The 17,540-nt window shown below is 44.7% G+C and overlaps 1 protein-coding gene across 1 annotated transcript in view; it reads right to left on the bottom strand.

Moving 5' to 3' along the window:
- CFAP54 (cilia and flagella associated protein 54) overlaps positions 1-17,540 on the bottom strand; it is a 373,056-nt gene that overhangs the window by 143,331 nt on the left and 212,185 nt on the right. Inside the window, exons 46-47 of the mRNA XM_060195585.1 lie at positions 11,269-11,355; positions 1,040-1,162 (exon numbers count right to left, since the gene is read on the bottom strand). Of these exons, the coding sequence (XP_060051568.1) occupies positions 1,040-1,162; positions 11,269-11,355 (210 nt within the window). The remainder of the gene's footprint in view (positions 1-1,039; positions 1,163-11,268; positions 11,356-17,540) is intronic.

Raw genomic sequence — 17,540 nt, 5'->3', positions numbered from 1 at the left:
GGGTGACATCTGTGAGCTGGAACTGTAGTGCATAGATCTAACCCAAACATCCTCTCTTCTTTATGACAACCCTCTATGCCGACAAGCAAAAGCTTTGTAAGATCATGATGTTAGTTGTAAACAGGCTTAAAAATACCTACAGAGGGGGTCGGGCGGTAGCACAGCGGGTTAAGCGCATGTGGCGCAACAAGGACCGGCATAAGGATCCTGGTTCAAGCCCCCGGCTCCCCACCTGCAGGGGAGTCACTTCACAGGCGGTGAAGCAGGTCTGCAGGTGTCTGTCTTTCTCTCCCCCTCTCTGTCTTCCCTTCCTCTCTCCATTTCTCTCTGTCCTATACAACAACAACATCAATAATAACTACAAAAATAAGACAACAAGGGCAACAAAAGGGAAATAAATAAAGAAAAAAAGAGAAAAAAATAAAAAAAAAAAAGAAGTGAAGGTGTGGTTAGAACTGAAGGTATAGTGAGCAGGGAAGGAATGGTTAGAAGTGAGGGTATGGTGAGCAGGGAAGGTATGGTGAGCAGGGAAGGAATGGTTAGAAATGAAGGTATGGGATGTCGGGCTGTAGCACAGCGGGTTAAGCGCACGTGGCGCAAAGCACAAGGACCGGCATAAGGATCCCGGTTCGAGCCCCCGGCTCCCCACCTGCAGGGGAGTCACTTCACAGGCGGTGAAGCAGGTCTGCAGGTGTCTGTCTTTCTCTCCCCCTCTCTGTCTTCCCCTCCTCTCTCCATTTCTCTCTGTCCTATCCAACAATGACGACAACAATAATAACTACAACAATAAAACAACAAGAGCAACAATAGAGAATAAACAAATATTAAAAAAAAAGAAATGAAGGTATCGTGATCAGGGAAGGTATGGTGAGCAGTGAAGGAATGTTTAGAAGTGAAGGTATGGTGAGCAGGGAAGGAATGGTGAGAAGTGAAAGAATGAAGGTATACTGAGCAGGGAAGGAATGGTTAGAAGTGAAGGAGTGAAGGTATGCTGAGCAGGGAAGGAAAGGTTTGGAATCAGATCAGCGAGTTTTCTTACCTTCATCTTCCCAGTAGCTCTGTAGCCAGAAGGTATGGGGCAAGGCATGTTTTTTCCATAAAAAATCTGGGTGATCTCATAAAAGGCTTCGGAAAAGAATCCCAAGTCTATGAGGACTTCAATCTTTAAAGAAAAGGGAAAGTAAGATTTCTTTTTGATTAACTATGTGCATTATTCACAAAAGAAGATGTTCAAAGAGAAAGCCTCGACTTTCTGAGACCTGACATTCGGCTTAGCGCCTATAGGGCCTTACAAACCCCCGTCTGGCCAGCATGTGGCTGGGGAGGCATGTGTCTGCGTGTGAGTCAGGAAGTCACGAAGCAGCAGCAGGCAACTGTGTCAAACGATGGGCGGGGACCCGATGCCCTTAACTTTATTAGAGCCAAACACATGGATGCAAAATGTGATAGGCGTCAAAGTGTTTTGAAAAAGCAGTTCTTTCCATGACTAACTGTGGTTTAAAAGGAAAAAAAAAAAAAAAAAAAAAAAAAACAAGTTTGAGTCCCCATCAATGAGACGACTATTTGTTTTCCTATCCACAACTGATAGGCAGCGCCCACTTTAAAGACATGCACTTAACACTGGCCAGCGTGCAACTAGGCACTGCATGCGCCTCATTCTGAATCTAATACAACCTGACTCTCCCAACGGGAAGTCTGGGAGAAGCAGTGCCTGGGTGAACCCGTTCATTTCACCTGTCTGCTGGGTAACACCTAGGCAACCCATGGAGGCTATTCCAAGGAGATGCTTATTTAACTGAATTTATGTGAGACAGGGTGGTGAAGGAGGCGGCAAAACACTCTTTGTGAAGCCGCATCGGGAAGGGTTTCTCTGGGGGCTGGGTGGTGGTGCACAATGTTCAAGGACCCCGTCCCCACCTGCAGGGGGAAAGTTTCACAAGTGGTGAAGCAGGGCTGCCAGAATTTCTCTCTCTATTTCTATCTCCCCCTCCCCTCTCAGTATCTGACTGTATCTATCACATACATAAAGATAATTCAACAAAATTCAATAAAAACAAAGGAATGGTTTCTCTGAGAAGACACTTTCAAGGGCAGGCTTGGGCTGGTGTGAGAGAGAGGGGGAAAAGCCACGTGGCAGCTGGGCCCGCAGTGCTCCAGAAACAAACTGTGTAGCTGGGGCCAGGGAGAGAGGAGAGGCAAGCTAGAGGCGAGAAAGGACAGGGGTCTCTTCTCAAGAAGCCAGACTACCTTCCCGGCCTTTTCTGTAAGCACAGGCTCCCCCTGAAAGACAACAGTGAACTGTAGAAACTTAACAGTGTGATGTCTTGCTGTTTGGTGTGTCAGAAAGTGTCACTGGTTGCTGTTTCCAGAATATGACTTCTCTCTTGTCTCAAGAGACCTCAAGAAGTCTTTTAAAGAAACAAAAACTAGAGCAAACTGGGAGAAAATAAAATAACATGAAAATAAAACAAAAGGGTCCTCAGAAAAAGTATATATACATATGTTTATGCTCGCTGTCTCCACTCTGAGATTACTTTTATTCCTCATTTGGAAACCCAGAGTGGGGACTAGATGGTGGCGCACGCAGTGCTAAGAACACAAGGATCTGGGTTCGAGTGTGACTCCCCCACCTGCAGGGGATAAGCTTCACAAGTGGTGAGGCAGGTCTGCAGGTGCGTACCTTTCTCTCTATTTTCCTCTCAATTTCTTTCTTTCCTACTGAATAAAATAGAAAGAAAGGGAAAATCTACTCCAGGAGCAGTAGATTCATAGTGCCAGCACCAAGCCCCAAGGACAACCCTGGAGGCAAAAAGAAAAAAAAAAGAAAAAGAAAAAGAAAAAGAAAGAAAGAGAAGAAAGCAAATCAGAGACAGAAGGAGAGAGGGACAGTACAGCCCAAACTTCCTGCAGCAGGGAGGGCTGAGCTCCCACCAGGACTGCGGGTGTGGCAGGGCCGTCGGTGGCTCAGGGAACCACCTTACCAGCTTTGACTGAAGAGCAGACCCCTTGTCTTGGAGAGCAGAATGCTCTGGTTCTTGCCTAAGACACGTCTTGGGCTCAAGATTCCTGGATGCCACATCCTATCAAACTAAGCCTTAGGGAGTGACATGAAGTCTTTTTTTTTTTTAATCAATAGTAGCAGGGTTTTTATTTTTTATTATTTAAAAATTTTTAATATTTAAAAAAAATTTTGTGATTTTATTTGTTTATTTTCCCTTTTGTTTCCCTTGTTTTTTTATTGTTGTTGTAGTTATTATTGTTGTTGTTACTGATGTTGTCATTGTTGGATAGGACAGAGAGAAATGGAGAGAGGAGGGGAAGACAGAGAGGGGGAGAGAAAGACAGACACCTGCAGACCTGCTTCACCGCCTGTGAAGAGACTCCCCTGCAGGTCGGGGAGCCGGGGGCTCGAGCCCGGGATCCTTACGCTGGTCCTTGCGCTTTGCGCCACCTGCACTTAACCTGCTGCGCTACTGTCCGATTCCCTATTTAAAATTTTTTATTAGTCTTTAATAAATATTTTTAAGATTGCAAAATAATATTAGTATAATTTCATATATCTGCCACCACCAGAGTTCTGTATCCCCTCTCCTCCATTGGAGACTTCCCCATGCTTTATCCCTAAGTCTTAGGGAAGTCTTGGCAATCATCATTATCCTTGTGACTTCTAAGAGTAAACCACCTCACTGTGACTGTGAGCTTAGTCTCCTCCGGTCCTGACTATCAGACTGCTGTCAATAACAACCTGTAACTATGAAGGCTGCCTCTGGCTTCAGTCTAGCACACCATTTTGATCATCTGGAAAGACAGTGGACCCTTCTTTTCAAGAAACAACCAGCTCAGTGAATGCCAGCATATCAGATGGAAGAAAGAAATTCCCATAAATCAACTCTTGGCTCACACAAATACAGAACTCTAGGTCCCCTTCCCAGGTATTTTGGGTATGCTGGGGATAATGAATCTTTCAAGAATGGGCATTTGTTGAGTGAGGCTAGCCCAGTCAGTATTAAAGAAGGCTAAGGCTCCCCCTGAAAGACAGCAGTGAACTATAGAAACTTAACAGTGTGATCTATCGTGGTTTGGTTTGTCAGAAGGTGTCATTGTTTGCTATTCTCTGGATAAGACTTCTCTCTTGTCTCCCTCGCCGACCGACCCCCAGCTCACTTAAGAAAGGGCAGGCAAACTGCTCACACAGGCTGTCACTTACCCTCTATCTGACTGCCCTCTTCCATGGCTTCTGTCAGAACTCTAGTTGAGACGTTCAGCTCTGCTATGTCGGGAAGACCCACTTCTACTCACTCTGTCCCTGACATGGTTGCCAGGTACGTCGGATGGTTTCCCTCTTCCGGTCAAAATGCTATCATCAATTACTGCCCTCTCCCCAACCCAAGAATCCTCAGTTCTTCACTGACAAGAACAGTTTCCATGCATCAAAATCCCATTAATGAAGCACTCGTTTAGTCAATAGTTTGATCAAACGACACACCTTCCTCTGCCTCCTGACATGCTGTTAATGGTCACTGACTGCAGCCCCTTCACACTTCTTGCCTCTTTTTTGACTTCTTTTTTATGTTTATTTATTTTTCCTTTTGTTGCCCTTGTTGTTTTTCATTGCTACTGTTATTGATGTCGATGTTGTTGGATAGGACAGAGAGAAATGGAGAAAGGAGGGGAAGACAGAGGGGGAGAGAAAGACAGACACCTGCAGACCTGCTTCACCGCCTGTGAAGCGACTCCCCTGCAGGTGGGGAGCCCGGGGCTCAAACCGGGATCCTCACGCTGGTCCTTGCGCTTTGCGCCACATGCACTTAACCCGCTGCACTACCACCTGACTCCCGCAAATCTTTAAAATAATTTAACCAGAAAACAACAACAAAAGAGAATTCAGAGACTCAGGGCTGGGAAGATAACATAATAACTAAACAAAGAGGCTCTCGCACCTGAGGTTCCAGAGTCCCCTGCACCACCTACTGCCATAAGCCAGGGCTGAGCAGTGCTCTGGTAAAATAATACTAATAATTAGTTAATTAATTAAGCAATTCAGGGTCATAACACAGCTAGCCTGGGTGGTGTGTCAGCTCTGGCATGTGTGTGACCAAGGTTGGAGCCTGACCAAGGGCACTGACAGAAGCTTAAGTGCTGTGGTATCTCCCTCTCTCCCTGCTTCTCACTACTCTACTTCTATCTGGGCGAGGGGAAAGCTCTCTGTCTGAAAAGAAAAAAAAAGTCAGTTCAGAGGAGAGTTCAAAGAGACAACAGAAAAAAAAATTCATTGACTTAGGGAAATTACAAAACTTTTAGCTATTCACTTCTGGGTTAAATTCTGAGGGAGGATGGGATGGGACACAGTCTTTTGGTGGTGGGAATGGTGTTTATGTACACTCCTATTAACTTGTAGTCATATAAATCACTACTTAATTAATCTGAAGGGAAAATTGATTGAATGTCTCAAACTTTTTATTACGCAGACCATAGGCTGAGTCTTTGAAATGCTGACTCTCCTTAAAGCTTAGAGCAGGAGAGCAGAAGCAACCAGAGGCATTACTTTATAATATATATATATTTTATATTTATATATATATTCATAAACATATCATCAAAGGACAAACTGAGGTCGTGTATGATACAGCAAATCCTAACAATGGGATTTTCAAAGGTAACCCTGTTGCCAAATAATTTGATTACAGCAATAACTATCTATTGCCTTCTTAAACACTAAGCCAGCAGGAACCTTCCACTTCCTGTAGAGAGCCTATATTTCCCCCAGTCCTGGAACCTCTAGGGTGGGACTCACTTTCCTACATGCTTCTCTCAATTCATACCAAATGATACTGCATCTACTGATCTCAATCTATTGAATGCAACCAGTACCACCTCGGCATGCTTCACTTTGGAATGTGTCCAGAGATGTCAGGCATGAAATGTCAACACTTCAGCAACATTACTCGGGGGAGACCTTTCCTTTCTCATAGGACTCCTTAATTCCATGTAGGGTGGTCCACTTCCTAACAAAGCCTCAAATCCTAGATATAGACCAGGTCCCCTGAGACAGGGCAGATGTGCACTTATATTCATAAATTAGGGCAAAATATATACCTGAAAGCAAAAGTGCACAATAGTCTGCAGTGAGTCAATAACTGAAGCAAGCAAGTAGAAAGAGCTAAAAAGACACCATAAAGTTCATAATAAAATAGTGTCTACTTAGACCTAGATACCCTCCTCACCTACTTCCTATTACACTTCCTTCACTCACTCCAAAGGGAACTAACCTTATCAAAGCAAGGACTGCAGAAGTTGACTATGGGCAAAAGACTGGCAGACTTTAATGATGGTTCTTTATTCACTATCAGGCCACCCCATCAGCTGGGCCCTAGTTGGGGAGTCCTGAGATTCCCAGACAGACATGATGGGCTTAGATCTCAAATAGATGGCTCTCTCCATTGTCACTGGTCATCTCCATCAGGAACAACACAATAGACCCCTTGGTGGGCCCCCATAGATATTGCCCTCAATGTGGATCAACAATGGTAGAGAATGTTCCATCCTCCAAAGGGAGATTGGACAACATACTCTATCTTCTTTTTTTTTTTTTTCCCCTCCAGGGTTATTGCTGGGCTCGGTGCCTGCACCATGAATCCACCGCTCCTGGAGGCCATTTTGCCCCCTTTTTGTTGCCCTAGTTGTTGCAGCCTCGTTGCGGTTATTATTGCCATTGTTGACGTTGCTTTGTTGTTGGATAGGACAGAGAGAAATGGAGAAAGGAGGGGAAGACAGAGAGGGGGAGAGAAAGACAGACACCTGCAGACCTGCTTCACCGCCTGTGAAGCGACTCCCCTGCAGGTGGGGAGCCGGGGGCTCGAACCGGGATCCTTACGCCAATCCCATGCTTCGCGCCATGTGCGCTTAACCTACTGCGCCACCACCCGACCCCCCATACTCTATCTTCTAAGTGAGGCAGATGGGTCCTGATATTGGGGCAGCTTGGAATGTTCCTACTCATGACCACAGAGTGTGAGATCAGATCTACAGGGATGCAGAGGTCACATAGGCTCCTAAGCTGAATATGGGGCCCAGACCAGATCAGATCGGTGGGGTTTACAGTCAACAATATTTATACAGCTTTCCCATATTTGGGAGCTACTCTCTTCCTGATCCAGCTTTCTGGTCCTTTTTCCAGCCAAGACATCATCTCCCCAGACAATAACTAGGATCCACCTGCATATCAGATTTCAGGCTCAGGAAAACAAAAACAAAAACTAGTATAGTCATGGGCTCTTTGGAATATACCTAAAATAGGCCTATCTATAAATGGAGACCCCCAAATCTTCATCTGCACTATTCCAGCCTTTAGGTTCATGATTAGTCAACAATTTGTTTGACTTTATATGTTAACTCTTCTTTCAGCCACCAGGTTCCAGATGCTACCATGATGCCACCCAGACCTCCCTGGACAGACAACCCCACCAATGTGTCCTGGAGCCCTGCTTCCCTGGAACCCTGCCTCACTAGGGAAAGAGAGAGACAGGCTGGGAGTATGGATTCACCTGTCAACACCCATGTTCAGCGGGGAAGCAATTACAGAAGCCAGACCTTCCATCTTCTGCATCCCACAATGACCCTCGGTCCATACTCCCAGAGGGATAAAGAATAGGAAAGCTATCAGGGGAGAGGATGGGATACGGAGTTCTGGTGGTGGGAGTTGTGTGGAGTTGTACCCCTCTTAGCCTATGGTTTTAGTGAGTGTTTCCTTTTTATAAATAAAAACTTTTAAAAAATTCTGATCAGACTTCCCTGGACAGACAACCCCACCAATGTGTCCTGGAGCTCCACTTCCCCAGAGCCCTGCCCCACTAGGGAAAGAGAGAGACAGGTTGGGAGTATGGATCCACCTGTCAACACCCATGTTCAGCAGGGAAGCAATGACAGAAGCCAGACCTCCCACCTTCTGCATCCCACAATGACCCTGGGTCCATACTCCCAGAGGGATAGAGAATAGGAAAGCTGTCAGAGGAGGGGATGGGGTACAGATTTCTGATGATGATAACTGTGTGGAGTTGAACCCCTCTTATCCTATGGTTTATTCAATGTTTCCTTTTTATAAATAAATTTTTTTTAATTCCATTAATAGTCAACATCAGAATTTCTCTTAGGGGATACTGCCTCTAGTCAGCAACAGAGTGAATCAGATTACCTGAGACAAAAATGTAGGCCCGGGGGTCGGGCGGTGGCACAGTGGGTTAAGCGCATGTGGCACAAAGCGCAGGGACCGCCGTAAGGATCCCGGTTCGAGCCCCCGGCTCCCCACCTGCAGGGGAGTCACTTCACAGGCGGTGAAGCAGGTCTGCAGGTGTCTGTCTTTCTCTCCCCTTCTCTGTCTTCCCCTCGTCTCTCCATTTCTCTCTGTCCTGTCTAACAACGAATTGCGTCAACAAGGGCAATAATAATAGCCACAACAAAGCTACAACAAGGGCAACAAAAGGGGGAAAAAATGGCCTCCAAGAGTGGTGGATTCATGGTGCAGTCACCGAGCCCAGCAATAACCCTGGAGGAGGAAAAAAAAAAATGTAGGCCCATACATAGGGAACTATAAACAGGCAAGTCTAATTTTTCCTTGCCGGAAAATTGGAAGGATTTGGAAGGATAGGGTAGAGGGCGTTTCGCAAAAGGAGGAGAGTTAAGCCACTGGGGTGTTGGCATTCATCTGCTCCCAGCTAATTATAAGAGCTGACTGTACACTTCCTCTTCCTGTTCCTGTACCATGCCCGCTAACGCCCACTTGGCAGATTGAAGTCAGTTACTTTGTAGATTCTTACAATGTGGAAACAGCAAATGCTCTAAATCTGCAAGGGAGAGAACTAGGGGGCTCTGCCATGGATTCAACAGGGATTCACACCTGCATGGCTGGCTGGCTCTCTGGCTTGCACGCTCTCCCTTTCTCTCTTTCTCTCTCTCTCTCTCTCTCTCTCTCGTTTATTTCAACAGCAAGTGAAAGGCAGAGAGAGGAGGAAAGAAGCCCCAGCCCCGCTTTTCTGCTCACGAAGCTGCCCATTTGCACGGTGCTTGCCATGTGGCGGCCAGGGGCACAGACCGGGGTCCTCAGGAAAGGTAGTGTGCACTCTACTGAATGAGCTGTCTCACAATCCCTCAGTCACACTCTTCCTTCATTTTTTGGAGTGAGTTATGAAATATTTCTCAGCCCATGGTAAATTCCATCAGGAAATGAGGGGCAGAAGCAGGAACTGTTGCCCAAGAAAGTCGTTTTTAAGTTCATAGGTAACAAACATTCCATTTAATTTTTCTTTCTTTTCCCTCAAGTTACATGTTCGCATTAGAGCTGGGAAGATGGAATAATGGTTATGCAAAAAGCTTTTCATGCCTGAGGCACCAAAGGTCCCAGGTTCAATCCCTAGCACCACCATATGCCAGAGCTGAGCAGGGTGCTGGTAAAAAAAATAACTATCCACATCTTTTTAATTCTCAGTAAAGCTCAACATAAAAATGAAGATCTTGGGAGAGTATTTTACATGTATGGGGGGAGAAGAGAGAGAGAGAGAAATGAAATATAGAACAGGACTGAATTCCAAGTCAGTGATGAGGAGTTTCAGAGCATGAAATAGGTGTTGAGAGCCAGGGACAAAACAAATTCAGCCAAAGGGAGACTGAAGCCACAGGTGACTAGGAAAGGGGCAGAGAAAATGAGGTGCCAATGTAGCACATGAAGCCTGAAGTCAGAGAACCTCAGCTGATGTCCAGTTACACAATTAATTAACAGTCAGTGACTGTCCTGTGACTCCAACTGCTTGTGCACTCAAATTTTCTTTTTTAGTTTTTTAATTTTATTTATAAAAAGGAAACACTGAAAAATCCATAGGATAAGACGGGCACATCACCACACAGTTCCCACCACCAGAACTCTGTACCCCATCCCCTCCCCTGACAGCTTTCCCATTCTCTATCCCTCTGGGAGTATGGACCCAGGGTCATTGTGGGATGCAGAAGGTGGAAGGTCTGGCTTCTGTCATTGCTTCCCCGCTGAACATGGGTGTTGACAGGTGGATCCATACTCTCAGCCTGTCTCTCTCTTTCCCTAGTGGGGCAGGGCTCTGGGGAAGCTGAGCTCCAGGACACATTGGTGGGGTTGTCTGTCCAGGGAAGTCTGGTTTGCTTCATGCTAGCAAGTGGAACCTGGTGGCTGAAAAGAGAGTTAACACACAAAGCCAAACAAATTGTTGACTAATTATGAACCTAAAGGCTGGAATAATGCAGATGAAGAGTTGGGGGTCTCTGTTTTATAGATAGCTTTATCAATCATGTAGTACAAAAAAAGGTCCCAGAAATAAATTCACAGACATACCGGAAAGTAGACTCTTTGGAAGACATACCAGGAAGCTAGACAACCAGGCTCTTGACACCAGTGGGCTCCAGGCTGGCTGATGGTGGCTTCCTGTGTTATAGTGAAGCTGCCTTCATTTGCTGAGGCCCAAGCATCAAATCTAAATTTTGCTGACTCTTCCTCAAATTTCATTGTAAAGATGGGTGAGCTATTACTTTTTACACCACTATGATATGTAAGAATTAGCAGGTAGGGAGTCGGGCTGTAGCGCAGCGGGTTAAGCGCAGGTGGCGCAAAGCACAAGGACCGGCATAAGGATCCCGGTCCAAACCCCGGCTCCCCACCTGCAGGGGAGTCGCTTCACAGGCGGTGAAGCAGGTCTGCAGGTGTCTGTCTTTCTCTCCTCTCTGTCTTCCCCTCCTCTCTCCATTTCTCTCTGTCCTATCCAACAACAACAACTACAACAATAAAACAACAAGGGCAACAAAAGGGAATAAATAAAATAAAATATTTTTTAAAAGAATTAAAAAAAAGAATTAGCAGGTTATTTTTTTATATTTTTATTATCTTTATTTATTTATTGGATACAGACAGAAATCGAGAGGGAAGGGAAAGATAGAGAAGAAGAGAGACAGAGAGACACCTGCAGCCCTGCTTCCCCACTCCTGAAGCTTTCCACCTGCAGGTGGGGACCAGGGGCTTGAACCAGTGTCCTTGTGCACTGTGACATGTGCCACCACCTGGCCCCTAGAAGGTTATTTTTATGAACGTTCGAACCATATTAGTGAATAACAATACCCTTCATAGCTCAAGAATATCCAGTTGAAGGGGATATTCAGGTATAAGTGACACACAATATTATCATTTAAAGTGGGCAAAAAAATTGAGTATCTATGTATACAGGAGTGTCAGGTGTCTCGAAGTTTATGTCATACCTTGAGGAGTCTTGCTTCTAAATTTTTGACAAGGTTCCCACAAATTCCAGAAACAAAGTATTGGTACAATGCAAGGAGAGGCAGAATCTATCAAGAAAAAAGAAACAGTCTTTATTTCACACAGTACTTGATCAAGTTAATTATCTCACAACAAAAGTTGCCAGGTAGTAAACGAAAGGGTGGTTGCACAAACTAGCGGCTAATTCTCCATGCTCAGGAGCTGGCTGAGGGCTCCCCTGGTAAAGCAGCACATGCAGCACAGGTCAAAGCCTCTGGCCTCTCCTGCAGGAGGAAGATGTTGGGAGTGCTGGTGCAATTGCTTTTGCTCTCCTTGGTCTAAGGTTATAGATGATTTAATTTTTCAAAAAAAATTATTCTTAGAAATTATTTAACACTTTTAGACCAGTGTTAGAATTCAGTTTACTCATTTGAAATCTTTAGTGCTTAGACTGAAGGAATATATACTGAAGTCTATGAATTAAAAAGTGCAAGTCATTCAATCTATTCCCCCCACCCCAGAGATTTTTACTTTGGTGCAGTCCTCCAAAATCGGTCAAGTTCTGTTTTGCCTCTCCCTTTCTTTTTTTTTTTATTTTTTAAAAAATTTTTTATTTATTTATGAGAAAGACAGGAGGAGAGAGAAAGAACCAGATACCACTCTGGCACATGTGCTGCCAGGGACCGAACTCGAGACCTCATGCTCGAGAGTCCAAAGCTTTACCACTATGCCACCTCCTAGACCACTGCCTCTCCCTTTCTGTTCTTCTTTCTGAACTTCTGTTAATAAGTGGTATCATCCCATACTCGTCTTTCTCTTTCTGGCTTATCTCACTTAACAAAATTCTTTCTAGCTCCATCCAAGATGGGTCAAAGAAGGTGAATTCATTATTCTTAATAGCTGAGTAGCATTCCACTGTGTATATAGACCACAACTTGCTCAGCCACTCATCTGTTGTTGGACACCTACTACAAAGTGTGCTATGAACACAGGTGTACACACATCTTTTTCGGTGGGTGTGTTTGACACCTTAGGATATATCCAGAGGAGAGGGATTACTGGGTCATAAGATTCTCCAGACTGCTCTCCACAAGGGTTGGTTTCAAAGTAAACCAAGTTCCCAAAATACCTGATTATAATAATAATTACCTATTGCCTTCTTAAACTGCAAGGCAGTAAGGCACTTCCTCATTCACTATAAAGCCAGTATTTCCCCTAGCCTGGGAACCTCTGGGGCTTTGCTCATCTCCCTTCATGCTTCTCGGAAGCACACCATTTGATCCTGCATCTGCTGAGCTCAGCCATCAGTGCAGCCAGTGCCACCTTAATGACTGAGTCCAGAGACACCAGGCCTGGGATGCCAGCCCTCCAGCTCCAGCAGTCTGGTGAGACATTTTCTAGCTCACAGGACTCCTTAGCTCCGTGTCAGGTGGCGCACTTCCCAACAAAGCCACAGAACCCAGATATAGACCAGGGCCCAGGAGACAGGACACAGACAGGTACACAGGTATCCACAAATTGGGGGAGATATCTACCTTAATGTAAATTGTTGGGAACATGTGTGAGCCTGATAGAGCTTAGGGAGAAGCACCCCCATCTTTGGATGGAGGTCTGAGAAGATAACCTCTTGGTAAGTCTCTCTCAACCGAGGTGAGCATAAGGGGGGAAACTCAGACTTGGTTCTTTCCTTCTTGACTCTCAGGCCCACAGATACCCCAGTACTTCCCTCCATTAACTGCAGGCCACATGGCCACAGATTCACTCATTCAAAGTCACCTTCTGATCACAGAAGAACACACCTTATCACACACTTCATCACACACCTCAGACCCCAGACAAGAGAAATGCCAAACTATATGGCCTTTTGATATCCATCTTCTCTCTGTCTCACCCTACGGGTTTAACCCCTATGCTTCTCTCAAATACCTTTGGATAATTAAGTTGCTTGTGTTATGGAAAATAACTGTCTTGTATCTCATCAATTCCTGTCATACCAACCCCCTACCTTAGGGGCATGCTGACTGTTAAGAAACCTGTAATTTCTGTCATATTGTAACAATAATTACCTCCATTGCTTTTCTATTTAACTCATGTCAATTTTGCTAATAAACGAACTCTAGGATTCTGGGACTCTAAGGACTCAGATTCTAGATTCACGCTAAGAGTCCCCTGGTGTCTTTTACTTCGTGTCACCCCTGTCGTGAGCGAGAAAGAACCAGCCCGTTACCTTTCCCCTGGAGGACACCCTGCCGGAGAAGGAGAGAGACACCCCGAAAGTAAATGTGTACAGTACTCTACAGTGACTCAGTAAGTGCAGCAAGCAAGGAGAAAGACCTAAAAAAGGACACAATATAGTACTGAATCCAAGAGTTTCTACTTAGACCTAGATACTCTCCTCACGTATTTCCTATTTCACTTTCCTCAGTTACTCCAACTCTACCTATAACCCTTTTAGATAAAGTAAGGACCACAAAAGCTGGATAAGGACAAGGGACCAGCACACTTCAGCTGTGACCATGGTATAAGCTCAGACCTACGGGACGCAGAGGTCGCACAGGCTCCTGTGCTACATAGACATGGGTCCTAGGTCACATAGTTGGGATTCACAGTTAACAGTGTTTATATGCTATTCCCATATTTGGGGGCTGCTCTCTGTCCTGACCCAGCTATCTGGTCCTAGTCTCAGCTCTGACACCATCTTCACAGACAAGACTCTTTGCCCACCTGCATGTGAGCTGTCGGGCTCAGGAAAGAATTCATAAAGTCATGGGCCCCTTGGAAAATACCTAAAATAGACTTCTTATCTCCTTCCAACATGAAAACCCCAAGTCTCATCTGCTAGACTCTTACCTTTAGCTTCCTGATTATTAAACAATTTGTTCTGCTTTACATCTTAATGCTTTTCAGCCACCAAATTGCAGATGCTACCATGATGCCAATTTGATCTCCCTGGGCAGATGACCTCACCAGTGTGTCCTGGAACCCCACATCTCCAAGCCCTACCCCACTAGGGAAAGTCAGAAACAGGCTGGGGGTATGAATCCACCTGTCAACGCCATGTCCAGTGGAGAAGCAATGACAGAAGCCAGAACTCCCACCTTCTGCTCCCCATAAAAAATTTTAGTCCCTATTCCCAGAGGGATAAAGAGTACGGAAGCTTCCAATGGAGGGGATGTGATACATAACTCTGGTGGTGGACTCTTGTCAAACATTTTTATATCAATAAAAATGGTAAAGAATAAAATGAAGGGCAGGGAAGACCTCTAGATATGGTAGCCACTTGCAGTCACTGAACCCCAGCAATGCCACTGATGGCAGAAGAATTCAATACTAGGAGAATACATTGCTCAGTAGAAAGAAAGTAATACGTCTAGCATCTGCTTCAGAATTTTATCAGGAATTTAAAATCCTGCCCGGGATTTACAGGTCCAAAGAGATGCCATGTGGTGCCCCAAACCTAGATTTAAGCATGGAGAAGTTAAACAAAAATCCAATCTCTTAACTTTAACATCTTTGAAAAAAAATTCAAAATTTAGGTATGAATATCTGAGGCCTATGAAAATATTCTAGTAAATGAGGCATCAAATAGATGGGAAATTTAAAAAGAACTCACAGTCAGGCCCCTACAGGTTCCTACTTTTTCATCACAATGTTAGCTCCTACTCATCTTCAATTGGAATATCTACACACACACACACACACACACACTCACACTCACAGACACACACACACACACACACACACACACTCGCAATCTGCCCATTTGTGTCACACACTTTTGAAAGATGACAAAATCTAATTAAGGGCCTACCTTCAAAGGTATCCATTCTACTGGTTAAAACCCAAACGTACTCCTTAAACACTATTTGTTTTCCTACAATTCTCTCCAGGCACAAGGTCTTTCAAAGTTCGTGTGTGTGTGTGTGTGTGTGTGTATGTGTGTGTGTGTGTGTGTCCATAATTAATGTCGTAATTGGCATAGTCATGATCCAGCGAGAAACAGGTGTGTCTAGATTTCGGAGGGTCTCAACACAGAACTGAGGTTCAGCTGAGCAGCACCCAGACTCTGCTCCTGCCAAAGAAGACGTTTCAGCAAGGGGGGTGGCTTCTCCTCTAGGTCTCAAAGGGCGCCCATGACTCCACAGCCGTGGGTCCTAGGACGAGTTGTATGTGTGACAGCTGTCTCCTGAGCAGCTGGGTTTTTCTCAAGGTCGGAGCAGTACAGTGCAGGAACTGCTCGCACATTGCAGGCTCAACTAAGGGGCCGGTGTTGTCTGTCCACTGGAAGCTGCTAATAGCAGCGGCTTCTGAAAAGGGTTAGAGCTGCTCTTAAATGATTCCAGACACAATGCAATATATTTTTCCACAATTATGCGCTACAAACATAACACAGTACCCTTTTCTGCAATTAATGCAGTGTGAAATAATAAGAGTTGGGTATTAGCTTCGAGACTTCATTTCTTTGGTGAGAAATAAAAACACACCATTTTATTGCTGCCAATTGCTCAATTATTCAGAAAAATGTTCTCAATTTCTAAAGGTTCAGAGGAAAAAAACTCTCATTTCTTTTCCCATGCAGTGATATGTATTATATATGAATATGACTAGACAGCGAAAGGTTACCCAGGGGATATAACTATTTTCTAAATTCAGAAATGAATCCTATAACAATAAGAGGAATGCTTTCTGTTATTTTTTCTAATAAAGAATTTCCTGCCAAAGCTGCCAATTTTTAAGAGCGTTTATCAGCCTCTCCACTTAAACACACAGCTTCATAATTTGACAACTTACACCAAGGGACAGCAGATTTCATAAAGGGAGAGAGTGGGTGAAGAGAACGGAAAACAATATGTGAAAAATGAAAATTGTGGAAGGAGAAGAAATCCAAAAAGAGATAGAGTGAAGATTAATAAGCAAATATAGAGTGAAAAGGGTAAAAATAAAGAAAACAGCATATAGGAAGAAAGTTTTAAAATAAGGCAAAGGAGCAAAACAAGCAACCATTAGAACACACCAAGTGGGGAGTCGGGCGGTAGCGCAGCGGGTTAAGCGCACGTGGTACAAAGCACAAGGACCGGCATAAGGATCCAGGTTCCAGCCCCCGGCTCCCCACCTGCAGGGGAGTCGCTTCACAGGCGGTGAAGCAGGTCTGCAGGTGTCTGTCTTTCTCTCCCCCTCTCTGTCTTCCCCTTCTCTCTCCATTTCTCTCTGTCCTATCTAACAACGATAACAATAAAATAACAAGGGCAACAAAAGGGAATAAATAAATATTTTTTAAAGATTTTATTTATTTATTAATGAGAGGGATAGGAGGAGAGAGAAAGAACCAGCCATCACTCTGGTACATGTGCTGCCGGGGATTGAATTCAGGACCTCATGCTTGAGAGTCCAATGCTTTATCCACTGTGCCACCTCCCAGACCACATAAATATTTTTTTTAAAAAAGAACACACCAAGTGATCCCTAAATTGCAACCAACTTGCAACTTCTGTTATCAACTGTGATTTATTTCCCCAAGGGAAAAGAGAATTTCAGGTGATTTTTTACATCTTCTAAGTCATTAAGAAATGCCAAATAATATTGCATCCGCCGATCACAACCTAACCAAAGCAACGATTGCCACCTCAACATGCTTCACCTCAGATTGTATCCATAGACTTCACGTGTGGAATGACAACCCTTCAGCTTCATTACTCGGGTGAGACCTTTCCTTTTATAGTACACTCTAATTTCATCTCAGGTAGTTCACTTTCTAACAAAGTCCCATAACCTAGATATACACCAGTTTCTGTGAGAGAGAGCTTATGTGCACACGTATCCATAAACTACTGCAAAATATATACCTGAAAGCAGAAGTACACTAGAGTTTGCAGTGAGTACCTCCCTAACACTTCCTCTCCACTATTCCAAGCTTGGGATCCATGATTGCTCAACAAATTGTTTGGCTTCATATGTTAACTCTCTTTTCAATCACCAGGTTCCAGATGCCACCAGGATGCTGGCCAGGCTTCCCTGGACTGAAGACCCCACCAATGTGTCCTGGAGCTCAGCTTCCCCAGAGACCCACCCTACTAGGGAAAGAGAGAGGCAGACTGGGAGTATGGACTGACCAGTCAACGCCCATGTTCAGCGGGGAAGCAATTACAGAAGCCAGACCTTCTACCTTCTGCAACCCTCAACGACCCTGGGTCCATGCTCCTAGAGGGCTAGAGAATGGGAAAGCTACCATGGGAGGGGGTGGGTTATGGGGATTGGGTGGTGGGAATTGTGTGGA

The sequence above is a fragment of the Erinaceus europaeus genome, chromosome 7, assembly GCF_950295315.1.
Source record: "Erinaceus europaeus chromosome 7, mEriEur2.1, whole genome shotgun sequence".
In the NCBI taxonomy this organism is placed as follows: domain Eukaryota; kingdom Metazoa; phylum Chordata; class Mammalia; order Eulipotyphla; family Erinaceidae; genus Erinaceus; species Erinaceus europaeus.
The sequence above is the reverse complement of the archived record's forward strand: the minus strand, read 5'-3'. Positions and strand labels throughout refer to the sequence as shown.